At 43.2% G+C, this 12,522-nt stretch overlaps 2 protein-coding genes across 3 annotated transcripts; both read left to right on the top strand.

Annotated features, from left to right (window-relative positions):
• Positions 1 to 209: 209 nt before the first annotated feature.
• On the top strand, positions 210 to 5,234 carry LOC120706902 (wall-associated receptor kinase 2-like). 2 transcript variants are annotated; one of them, XM_039991649.1, is made up of 4 exons: positions 214 to 1,292; positions 2,693 to 3,184; positions 3,523 to 3,675; positions 3,800 to 5,234. In XM_039991649.1, exons 1-4 carry the CDS (start codon positions 332 to 334, stop codon positions 5,050 to 5,052), a joined length of 2,859 nt encoding a protein of 952 aa, XP_039847583.1. In that variant the 5' UTR covers positions 214 to 331; the 3' UTR covers positions 5,053 to 5,234. The 2 variants fall into 2 exon arrangements, with proteins under 2 accessions (XP_039847584.1, XP_039847583.1); XM_039991650.1 differs by lacking the exon at positions 3,523 to 3,675 and having other exon boundaries at positions 210 to 1,292; positions 3,800 to 5,215.
• A 1,346-nt stretch (positions 5,235 to 6,580) lies between these two features.
• LOC120706897 (dephospho-CoA kinase-like) lies at positions 6,581 to 9,407 on the top strand. Its single transcript, XM_039991647.1, has 3 exons — positions 6,581 to 6,711; positions 7,653 to 7,798; positions 8,814 to 9,407. Exons 1-3 carry the CDS (start codon positions 6,604 to 6,606, stop codon positions 9,256 to 9,258), a joined length of 699 nt encoding a protein of 232 aa, XP_039847581.1. The 5' UTR covers positions 6,581 to 6,603; the 3' UTR covers positions 9,259 to 9,407.
• The last annotated feature ends 3,115 nt before the right edge of the window (positions 9,408 to 12,522 follow it).

Raw genomic sequence — 12,522 nt, 5'->3', positions numbered from 1 at the left:
CAGATGGCTACATCTTCGGTCAGTGCTCCATTCCCCACCATAATTATTATATTTACAACTAGCTAGGATGGGGACTCACAAGTTAAGCCGCTACACAACTTCACTGTCGTCGCGTGCAGCCATGGACCGACTGACTTCCAAGCAAGTCTCGCAATCGCAAGTCACAGCCTGCAGCCCTGCAGGAGGCGGTCATCGTACGTGCACGTGGTTTACTATACTACTGCTAGCATTATATACTTACTCCAGGGCTGCAGGAACTCCAGTTAAGATCCTGAAACACAAGTACACTAGAATCCCGCGCGCAAGCTAGAGTAGGAAACTTTGTTGCAACATGCCTGCTGGTATGGATGCATCTACTACCGTCCGCGCTACCAAGCGGTGGTGGTTCGAGTTATTGGCATGCCTAGCGCTCCTGGTTGCAGCCACCGCCGTGCTGGGGGTATCTGCCGCGCCCCCCACCGCCGCCGACCTCGCGCACTGCCCCAAATCCTGTGGAGGCGTGAACATCTCGTACCCCTTCGGCATCGGGCGGGGCTGCTTCCGCCCGGGCTTCGAGGTCAACTGCAACAACAGCACCCGACCTCCCAAACTCTTCCTGGCCAACACCACCACCACCACCGAGATTGTCTACCAATATCCATATGGCGATGTTTACGCGTCCATCGTCTTCAACATCGCCACCAGTCCTGGTGCATTTGACAATTACAGCTGGTCGTGGGAGGCTCCTGGAAAGAGCCTTATTATCTATCCGCAGTCAGCTTTTGTGTTCATCGTCGGGTGCGGTTTTGAGGCCTTCTTGTTCGAAAATACTACTAGTGGTCCTGGCGACCTGCTGGGTAATTGTGCTAGCACGTGCGCTGATTCGGCGGCTTTGGGAACAGAGGCAGAGGAAGGAGACTGTAACGGCATGGGATGCTGCAACATCGCGTTGCAAAAGCAAGTTCGTGCCTTTACACTTTCCATCATTCAAAAGGAAGAAACAGTGCCTGCTGCGCTTGCGAATGCTACCGTCAAAGCATTCCTACTATCTGAAGGAGGCTACAGTTTTAGCATGGCTGATCTGTTGTCCGATAAGATTAACCAAAGCACCATTGGCGCTGCTACGGCATACCTACTTCCTGTGATCACAGATCAACCGACTTGTCGAATGGCTAGGATGAATAAGCAGTACGCCTGTGCTGCTAACAGCGATTGTGGGGATGATGGAAACAGAGGGTACTACAGATGTCGCTGCTCCAACGGAAACGACGATGGCAACCCCTATGTTGTTGGCCCGGACGGGTGCTCCTCAGGTAAATACTGCAATTCTAACGGCGATGTTGCCCTCCATGATCAATTTATAAATTCGCATGTGCATGTTTGCGTGTTTTTTTTAAAATTTTAATTTAATCCCCCCCAAGCAAAGTATATCTGATCTTTTGCAACCGCTTTCTACAGCAGCTCACAAACAAGCAACCATAATTTTCTTAAAACACATAACAAATGCATGCACTTTCATACACATGTATATACTTAAGCCCTGCTGATTCCGCTTCTCCGGACCTCACTTTGCCGAGAAGCAAGATTTTAAGATAAGCCAGCTGACTAGATAAGCTAGGTATTTGGCAATCCTGATTATTTTGAGTCGATTCTCTGAACTGAGTGGTAAAATATCTGAAATGACCCTAAGGCTATGATATCTCATTTTTGGCTGAATACGAGCCGAAGTCAATAATTCTGGTATTTTTGGTGTATCTTGACTAGATAATTATATTACAATAATATCACAATTCTTAGGGCATCCGATATAGACAAAATACAACTGATGCTAATTAACCATCAGTCCATCCCTACATCGTAGAGCTGTGTGCCTTCAGTGCCACGAATTTTACCTTTTTCACTGTGTGTTAGCCTCACTACGGGATTTAGCTTATTTGCCCATATGCTAGAGACACACGGCAAAGGCTTTGCTGTGTGTTGCACACGGCAAAGAGCTCACGACAAACACCAGCCGGTAAAACCACCTTGGTAGACTTGCTAGATCCTCAAAGAATAATTGTCCGAACTGTGTGTGTGTCTGTATGTGTGTGTGTGTGTGTGTGTGTGTGTGTGTGTGTGTATATATATATATATATATATATATATATATTTGATTTTCTTTGTTTCTTTTCTTTTTTCATTTCATGAGTTCTGTTTCGGCTTGCAAGTACCCTGCTCTTCCTGTTTCATAAAAAAAACCAGATCTTAGAGCGAGTGCGTGTCACTTTTATCATTTTTATAATATGCATTTCTCATTTCTAAGAAATTTATAACTCCCTCAACGTCCCCCTACCCCCCCCCCCCCCACTCTAAAGAAGTGCCTTGAAATAGCGTGTTTTCAACCTATTTTATCATTCCACCGAAAAGCATTGCTTTTTCATCAGCTAATAATAATGCTGACATATACACATATATAAAAAAATTCGTTGAACATGCATAAATAAGAGTATAGTACATGAAGGTTCTTAAAAGTTATTGTAACAATGTGTCATCTACATCGGGTTTGAGAGTTGATGGCTCTAGATGGCACATCATGATAAGTTTGAGGACCACACACACATTCCACTCAATGAATTATTTTGTATTTGACAATAGGCAAGCATTTTTTTATTGTCTTATTACTTTCGTATTTGTGGCAAGTCACCTTGTTCTTAATATTCATTAAATGCAACAGAGTACAACCCTAGTGACGGGAAGCTGATGAACTGTTCAAGATCATGTGGCAATACAAGTATTCCATTCCCATTTGGGCTTGAAAAAGAATGTTCAGCTAATAGCAAATTTCAACTGAATTGCACGTCAAATTTGACCCTAATCGGACCATCATCTAGGCAATATGAGGTGGTAAATATTTCTGTCGATGGAGGACTCCTGTATGTCAACAAAACCTATGACCCTCAACATATGTCATATGATATGTATGAAGCGGAAATTGACTATCTAATGGACGATGATATTGATTTCTCTGGGGAATATGGTATTTGGAAATGGGCTATCAGCAACACAACATGTGACGTGGCAAAGAACCAGAACCAGAACAGATATGCATGCATCAGCACAAACAGTGAGTGCACAAATGTCACCCATGGACCAGTCTACATTGGTTACCGTTGCAAGTGTTCACACGGCTATGAAGGAAACCCTTACGTAAGGAATGGTTGTAATGGTATGCCTATTCTGCATCTATCATCATTCTTTCAGTTGTATTTTTATGGAAAATCTTATGGTAACTAAATAGATAGCCAAAATATGAATGATGTAGTACAAAATTTATGTAAACAATCCCCAACATATGCCACTAAAAAGGGAATAATCTTTGATATGTCACTCGTTGTCAGTCCGAAACGTAGTAGGACCATCAGTGGCGTGTTATCCCCATAACTTATTCAGTGGCACAAAACTGAAGGTTCTGCCTCCACAAGGAAACAAGTGTCTGAATTTTGAATTCCAAGTACGATACACTATCCAATTATTTCAGCTCATCTTCTGCAATGTCACTTGCAGATATTAACGAGTGCTTGGTGATACCATACTTGTGTAATGAAACATGTTTTAATCGGGAAGGAAGTTATAATTGCACCAGCTGCCCTCAAGGCACATCGTTTGATCCTGTACAAAGGCAATGCACTTCTAGTAAACATCGCAGCCTTGTTTTTGGTATGTAAATACTATTACAACATACCTTGTTACGTTGAATATTTTGTGAAGATCTTATATTGAGAAACAAAAAATTTAATCAAATTGTACCTCTGACCCCACAACCATATAATTACTTGTGCAGCTGTTGCTATTGGACTTGGCTCTGGCTTTGGAGTCTTGGTTCTCACGCTAAGTACGACCATATTAATCCAACAATGGAGGAGACACATCCGAAGGACAATTCGAAGGGCACACTTCCGGAGAAACAAAGGCCTACTCCTGGAGCAGCTAATCTCATCTGAGGAAAGTGCTACCCAGAGCACAAAAATATTTTCCTTAGAAGAACTAGAGATGGCAACAAATAGCTTTGACTCGACACGAATTGTTGGCTGTGGTGGTCATGGTACGGTTTACAAGGGAATTTTATCAGATCAACGTGTGGTAGCCATCAAAATGTCCAAAGTTGTCGAGCAAAGTGAGATCGATCAATTTATAAATGAGGTTGCCATCTTATCTCAAATTATTCATCGCAATGTGGTGAAGCTTTTTGGTTGCTGTCTTGAATCTGATGTGCCTTTACTTGTGTACGAATTCATCTCGAATGGCACACTTTATGATCTTCTTCATGGTGATTTGAGTACCAGATGTTTGTTAACATGGGATGACCGTACAAGGATTGCTCTTGAGGCTGCAACTGCTCTTGCTTATCTCCATTCGGCTGCTTCAATCCCAATCTTCCATAGAGACGTGAAATCTGCCAACATACTGTTAAATGATAGTTTCACCGCAAAGGTTTCAGATTTTGGTGCCTCAAGATCCATTTCTATTGATGAGACTCATGTTGTCACCATTGTGCAGGGGACATTTGGGTACTTAGATCCTGAGTATTATCATACAGGACAGTTAAATGAGAAAAGCGATGTTTATAGCTTCGGTGTGATTATAGTTGAGCTACTAACAAGGAGGAAACCAATTTTTCTCAATTGCTTGGGTGAAAAGCAGAATTTATCTCATTGCTTCATTCAAAGACTGCGGGATAAAACTACCTTAGAAATATTGGATCCTCAGGTTATTGAGGAAGCAAGCCAGGGGGAAATTGATGAGATGGCTTCACTTGCAGAGATGTGTTTAAAGGTTCACCGAGAAGAGAGACCTACAATGAGAGAGGTGGAGTTAAGACTGCAGCTCTTGTGGGGTAAGATAACTAAGAAGAATCGAGATGATTTGCAAGTGGACAATGAAATTGAGCCATTGTTACTGTCTAAGTCCAACTCAAGTTCTCGCGCTCAGTATAATCAGCTCGGAGCAATTTCTGACTCCATAAATAATCATGAAGCCACTCGATGCTACACCATGGAGCAAGAACTTGTTTCTTGGAGTGATTTACCTCGCTAAATGTGGAATGCACTTCCTGTATAATACCGTCAGTGTAAACACTTTTTTTGGAATGTACTTTTAGATTTGTGGTTGTGAAACTGATCTGGAGGATGATATAGGAACTTTTTGAAGTTGAACAATTCAATCTTTCTTGTTAATTTGAATATTTGATGATACATTACTTTCTTTGCAAAAAAAAATTTTGATGCTACATAACGATCCTGCTAGTTTAGAAGATTGTTCCTCTATGCACGGAGAGCAGGCGCATCTGCAGCAGACTTGGTGGCTACCAGGCTACGCAATGGCGAATGTAGGCTCACCAGCTAATTTGCTTACCTCATCATCGGCCACTAATTTGCTGTGTGGGTCCTTTCGGAGCTTGTTTGATTCTCAAATTTTTTTTTTGGCAGCCCTCAAGCTGACCCGAACTTAGGCTCCGTTTGGAAGAGGGTAGATTTTAGAAATCCAGAAGCTAGAATCTGTTAGGCTTCCAAACAGGCTGGATTTTAATGCAGATTCTTTAAGTGAGATTTTTGGATTCTTAAAATCCTAGATGCTGGAGCGGTGCTGATTCCAGCTTGTACTGCATGCTGAAATTACATTTTTGCCCATGAACTTCACTGACAAATTACATCCATTCACCACTGTGTTGCCCCGTCGGTCTCAGGCGACTTGCTCCTCTCCCTCCCCACGTCTCTCTCCTCGTTCGCCACCTCCGCCTTCTAGTCGGCGTCCTCGACTCCCGCTTCCCTCCTCCGCCGGCTGCGCAACCGCTCTTGCCGGCCGTCCCCGCCCATACCCCGCACAGGCTGCCGCCGCCACAGCTCGTTCGCCACCGCCTGCACTTGTACCCCACCCCCCCAAACCGTCGCTGCCCTCGTCCCTACCAGCAGTCGCCGCCCGTCTCGCCCCTCCCCGCCGGGGCAAGCTTCGGTCTTTGCCGCCAGTCCCGCCCAGGCAGGCCCTCATGGCAACTCCCCGCGCGCGGCCGCCCAGGACCAGGAGCCGCCCGACCCGCCACGGACCGCCCGAGCGCTTTTCCCCGCCCGGGTGCTGCTCCTTAGCGCAGGCAAGCCTCCCCTCCCCGCCCGTAGTGCCAGCCTCCCCGCCGTCGCCCGCCGCGTCCCCGGCTCCCCGCCCATGATTATCAGCTACTGAAATCCACGTCTCCAAACAACCATTTTATCCTAAATCTAGATTCTCTAATCCATCCAAAATCCTAGCTTATCAAAATCTAGAATCTGATCCCAACGGGACCCTAGCTCGCTCGTTGTCAACCGGCCTGCCCCCATATTCTTTTCCCTCGACCGGAAACGCCGCCACACAAACCTGCGGCGCCGCCGCCGGACTTCCCCTCCTCCCCTACCCCGCTCCCTTCCTCCAACCCATCGCTGCCCAATCCAACACCGCCGGAGCGCCCTGCACTGCAACACCCCGGGTAAACTCCCTCTCCCCAACTTTGGATCTCCTTTGGTCCTAGTGCTCCGTTCCCTGTGGAAGTAAGAGATCGGCTACTGAGGATGTACGCTGTTTTCGTTTGCAGCGAGAGGGGGGGGGGCAACCTAGGAGATGAGGCTGGTGGGGTTGACGGGCGGGATCGCGTCCGGGAAGAGCACCGTGTCCAACCTCTTCAAGGACGCCGGAGTCCCTGTCGTCGACGCCGACGTCGTTGCTCGGGTAAGCTAAGCGGGCTGCCCAGTCCTTGACTTATCTGACAATTCCGTGCAAAGCCTACTTAGTTTTAGCCTCAAAGTTTGTAGCTTTAAGCTGCGAGCTTTTGTATGATGTTAAATTTGGTACACTTTAGGTCTCACCGTAAAGCTTAGATTTGTCAATTACACTCAGCAGTGCTTTTGGTTAGAATCAACAAGAGGAACAACCAGGTCCTTGCGCATTTAGTGTAAATAACTGGACGCCAAAACTTCAGTCTTTGCATGCTTGTGTTAAAAAAAGTCACATATAGTCGTGCCAATTTTGCTTTTGGCAAAAATAAGAGGAGGTAGAGCCTGGTCTGTATGGGGGGAGATAAGTTGATAATTAGAGTCCACCGGCTATCTCCACCTATGCAGTTATGTTCCAAGAAAGAATCCTGTTAATTTTCACATGAAGCTGTGGCATTCATCTCACTCATTACAGACATGTACATTCACTTGAGACTCAAAATAAAAAAGATTCCTGAACTTATTTGCAGAGCTTATTCTCTTCTTCCAATGGGAACTGTTTAGAACAGATCTTGTACGAATAACAACATGATAACATGGATTGGCAACCTCTCAAACGTAGTCTTGTGTTGGTTGGAGGTTGTAAAATCATATAATTGTTTCTTTAATCAATGGATAGCTTGGATAACAAATTGGCAACTATAACAGAATCAGTGCCACCATAATGCCCGGAGCAATATTTTTCTGTCATTTTGATATGTGGCCTAGCAACAATTGTACTCGCAAACCACAACAGTAGTTGCTGCCAAGCATGGCTTAGATATATAACTTGCACTGCAAAGCATGTCTATTAGATATTAATAGTACTTTTTGATTTTTTTTTTTCACTTGATGCCGTGAGGCCTGTGAGAGGTGACAAATATTTGTTGTACTAATTTCGTAGCATTGCATATATAGAATGTAGTGCAGAAAGGTACTGGAGGTTGGAAGAAGATTGTAAAAGCCTTTGCGGATGAAATTTTGTTAGACAATGGAGAAATTGACAGAGCTCGCTTGGGACAAATTGTGTTTTCTGACCCATCAAAGCGACAACTTCTTAACCGGTACAGCTTTCACTAATTCAAATATTTTGCATTTTTTTCTAAGAATGCAGATTTATGAATGAATTTGCTTATCTAGCTATTACTACAAAATAATCATATCAGGAAGAGCATCATCACTTATTCCTGTATCATGTACTCGAATATCTTTTTGGTTGGCATGAAAAATGACATTATTTTGCTGTATGTTTCTATACATACCAACTATGTGCTTTATTAATACTGATCTATGTTTCATATTAATAATAAAATGTGACAAGGTTTCCACGAGCAATCCTTGAATGCTGGAGAAACTAAAGTTCACTGCATTGAAAGGTGCCATAATTAACTTTGAGATAGGTCTTCGCAGTTGTTTGCTCTCCAATGATCTCATCTCATGACTTAAGTGCATAATGATTCCTTCGTGCTAATATCTTTTGGTAAAGGAAAAAGTCTAAATTACTCCCCTCAACTATAGCTAAAGTCTAGATAACCCCCTAAACTATTGTTTGGTTCATTTTACCCCCTAAATTATACCATTTGGTTCAAATTACCCCCTAATATAATTTGTCTTTTTTATTTCTCCATGCATAGGTGGAGTTTTGAGTTGAAATTTTACAGCATATTAATACGCACCATAACAGATGTTAGAAAAAATAGATCATAATTTTTTATTATTATTTTGATAGGTTAGAATATTTAATAATAAATTAATCATTGGAGTACAAAATTATATGAAAACTAATGGGGAAAAATTGTAAAACTTTTTCTAAATATGCATTATGATGTCCACTACTACTCTGCAAAATTTGAAATTAAAATCCAACTTGTGTATGGAGAAACAAAAAAGATAAATTGTATTAGGGGATAAAATAAACTAAATGGTATAGTTTAGGGGGTAAATTGAACCAAGTTATAGTTTAGGGGGTTATCCAGACTTTGGCTATAATTGAGGGGAGTAGTTTAGACTTTTTCCTTTGGTAAATATATTCTGTCATGATTGGCGCCATTTCATGTATGACTTATTGTTCAATTTCAGTCTTCTGGCGCCACATATTTCTTCTGGCATATTCTGGGAGATTGCAAAACTGTGGATGAAGGGATGCAAGGTTATCGTCCTCGACATCCCGCTGCTGTTCGAAACAAGGATGGATAGATGGACAAATCCAGTCATTGTTGTCTGGGTTAATCCAGAAACCCAGATCGAGAGGCTCATGTCAAGAGATGGGTGCTCTGAAGAACAAGCTCAGAACAGGATCAACGCACAGCTTGCTCTGGACTGGAAGAAGTCGGAAGCGGACATAGTGATCGACAATTCTGGGTCACTGGATGACACCAAACAACAGTTTCAGGAGGTGTTGAGGAAAGTCTCCGAGCCCTTGACATGGAAGGAGTGCTTGCGATCCCGAGACGGTCTGATCTCTGTTGTCATGTGTACAGCAGTGGGGGTATTACTTGCCCAGAAGAACCTGCTATCATCCTGATAAGTTTGAGGAGGTTAAAACCAGTGATGATGTGTTTCTGGAGACCGGCACAAATAAGCTCGTCTGGTCTCTTAAGAGTGGAAATTGGATGGCTGCATTTGAACCATAATGATAAAATAAAATTTCATATGATTTAGTGTTTTACGGTAGAAACTACTCGATTGTGGTGGCAGATAGCATGCCTGAGTGGAGAAAGCTGTCCGTCGGTTTTCTCAGTTGCTTTTACTGGGTAATGGTTCGAGTCATGGAACTCTGCTTGGTTTGTTTCACTGGGCCAAATATTGCTTAAAACCATATGCTGTGGATGGCAGGATGGGCCAAGGATTAGAACTCAGTTCGGCCCATCCGTGTGGATAATGCATTGCATGCGTCAAGCAAAAGAAGCCTTCGATGCCAATTTATTCATGCGCATTTGTTTTATTTTTTCCAGTTCCCCCTCGTGGAGGGCAAGTTGAATTATGGAGGAGCGTGAAATGAAGAATAACCCGTCGTTCTGCACTTCTGCTGCACTGCTTCAGGATTGGCATAATTTGCGTTGAAAAATAATAGACATACGCTAACGGGTGAGATCGTTAACAAGGGCACATTCGGAAACAAGAAAAAAAACGAGGCCTATGATGACCGGCGGAAGGTGCCGCCAGTCACGGCCGTAATCAGCGTCGCTCGCTGTCGAGCCTTCAACCATAGGACTCGTGCTTTTTATTACGTTAAGCATGGGCAACCTAGGAGGCAGGTGCCCCGGACAGGCCGAGCCCTGTCCGGCGCTCGTCATTCGTCAACCGTTCGCCGTCCGGGCGTGCATACCTGCATGTGCCGGTGGTTGCCGCGTCGCCGTCACCGGCCGGACGCGGCGGAAACAACCCTCCCCCCGCGGTCTGGCTTGGTGCCACGGCGCCAACACGGCCATCAGGCCAAGCTCGCGGCGAAAGTTCGAGAAATCATCTCGCTAATCTCGGCACGCCTGACACGGGGATTCAGACTTGGCGTCGTCACATAACCATTGCTTGGGGTTTCAGTTGGATACGCTGCTGGCTCTTGCATAGCTGTGCTGCAGTTGCGAGCTAACACTGTTGTACCAATCGATCAATTTGCTACTGACGGTCACCTACTACTTTCTCCAGTTGCCTGTGTGTAATTAGTTATGGCTACTGTATGTAAACAATGCCGTTCCTGACCTTGACAGCGAGCGAAAGGAGCGATCGGGCTAGACGACAAGGCGTTCCGGTCCCGGATTCCGGTAATGGCCAATCGCCGTTGGAGACTAATTAAGCAGTTGCTGGCGTTAGATGATTGATTGCATTTGCATCACATGTGTTTGGGGTCATACGATTGGGATTAGAACTAACAAATGAACAGTACAGTACAACAAGTAGCTGCCCAACGTACACATGTGCACAGCACAGTTGGCAAGCAATGCGACGAACATACTTGTGCCGTGCCCCAATGCAACACAAAGATTTCCAGACCAAGACCTGCGCAGTCAATGCAGCATGGGCGATGATGCGTGCATCTATTATTGTCGTTGCTGTGGCGAGCTCGCAACGGACGAAGAGACGAGCTGGCAGGCAGATAAACAAAAACAAACTCCACTAAATTTTGTCATTGCCGCAAAAAGTTGGATCAGTGGCAGTTGTTTAAGGCTATTACTAAGCCGGTTTTATTATTGTTGTTCCCTTTCTGCTGGTCTAAAAAAAAAAGAGCAACTGAAAATTGTACTTGGCTGTTGCGAACACGGATCGGAGATGAGACCGCTGATTAATAACCAACGCGTCCTATCTGTAGACTGCAACTTTATTTCCCTCTCCACAAAAATAAAACAACAATAATAGACACGTTGGAGAGTCAAACTATTTATATATTTGATCAATATTATAGAAAACACTGCAGCTTTATTTCCCTCTCCAAAAAAAAACATTTCTCATTAGTAATTTATTACCACACGCACTTCATCGTTATCATATAGAGCACTTGCACCTTTCTAATATACAAGAGCAACTTTGCACGGATGTCATGCCAACAATATAGATGAAACGGAACTCTCAGACCAACCTACGTTTTCTACTACGGCCTTGTTTAGATGACTCCTGTACAAATTTTAAAAGGGAATCTTTTTACATTTAAAGTATTAAATATAGACTAATCACAAAACTAATTACAGAACTCGTCTATAAACTACGAGATGAATTTAATAAGCCTAATTAATCCATCATTATCACATGTTACTGTAGCAATTTAGTGTCTAATCACGGCCTAATTAGGTTTATTAGATTTGCCTCGCAATTTACAAGCAAACTGTGCGATTAGTTATTTATTTAGTCTAAATTTAATACTTCATGCATGGGATAGTTTTGGAATTTTGAATTTTGAATTATGCACTAAACAAGGCCTAATTTTACTTGGCACTCTGTCTTGGATTCATAGGTCTGCCCCTACAAACTAGGCCGGTGAGCACCACATCCACAAGCATGATGATTGCGTAAAGATCCCAATTTCCCAAGTGTACTTTACGTGGCATGTCCACCAAACGGATTGCTGGGAAAAAAAAACAGAGAGAATTACCTTTCAAAAGAAAAGAAAAGAAAATCTGTAACCTCCGGTAGTTTTGTATTACCTTGTTTGAAGATGTAGTGCCACCGGCACGTATTTATTTTTTTCAAAAATAATACACATCTTTCTTTTTCTTCCATAAAACAATTATGTCAATTAATATCCTTTCAAAACCATTGTGTAAATAAATTTGGAAACATTGATCACCGTGCATGAAAATATTTGTTTCATCAGGGAAGGAAATAAGAGGCTAATTATGAGAGGGCTGCGTATGCTAACATGTGATAGTAGCTAATTGGCTTTCCATATGAGATTCATAGGTGGGTACGGTGGGTGCATAGGAGAACTATGGTGAGAAAAGTTGGAGATTTTGAGTGAAAACCTTTTAGAAATAGTTGTTTTCATCTATCCACCATCTTGGGACTTGTGTTGTGGGGCAATCTGTGAGGGGTAAGGGTGGTTCACTTTGGATGAGAATTGTTTTCAATTATTTTAACTTTTATAGTATAGATATACATTGCTACACGTCAGCGGTCTCATAGATCATCTCATGCAATTCCCACCATTGTACGAGTTGTTGTTGCCACCAACTCAAAATATTTCTTTATTTCACCCACATAACAAGAGATGTGGTATAAATATAAGACAACTAAAAAGACAAGCTATTGTAGAAGTTGTCTAGTAGATCGTTCTAAGATTACGTGTCACTGCATAAGA

This window comes from Panicum virgatum, chromosome 5K (assembly GCF_016808335.1).
Source record: "Panicum virgatum strain AP13 chromosome 5K, P.virgatum_v5, whole genome shotgun sequence".
Lineage (NCBI taxonomy): Eukaryota > Viridiplantae > Streptophyta > Magnoliopsida > Poales > Poaceae > Panicum > Panicum virgatum.
The sequence above is the reverse complement of the archived record's forward strand: the minus strand, read 5'-3'. Positions and strand labels throughout refer to the sequence as shown.

Excerpts from the sequence above, each read along its gene's own strand:
- LOC120706902 (XM_039991649.1), top strand. The coding sequence starts at position 332 with ATGCCTGCTGGTATGGATGCATCTACTACCGTCCGCGCTACCAAGCGG. Across the intron at positions 3,185-3,522 it reads CGTAAGGAATGGTTGTAATG|ATATTAACGAGTGCTTGGTG; the intron begins GTATGCCTATTC and ends TGTCACTTGCAG. Across the intron at positions 3,676-3,799 it reads ACATCGCAGCCTTGTTTTTG|CTGTTGCTATTGGACTTGGC; the intron begins GTATGTAAATAC and ends TTACTTGTGCAG.
- LOC120706897 (XM_039991647.1), top strand. The coding sequence starts at position 6,604 with ATGAGGCTGGTGGGGTTGACGGGCGGGATCGCGTCCGGGAAGAGCACC. Across the intron at positions 6,712-7,652 it reads ACGCCGACGTCGTTGCTCGG|AATGTAGTGCAGAAAGGTAC; the intron begins GTAAGCTAAGCG and ends TTGCATATATAG. Across the intron at positions 7,799-8,813 it reads AAGCGACAACTTCTTAACCG|TCTTCTGGCGCCACATATTT; the intron begins GTACAGCTTTCA and ends GTTCAATTTCAG.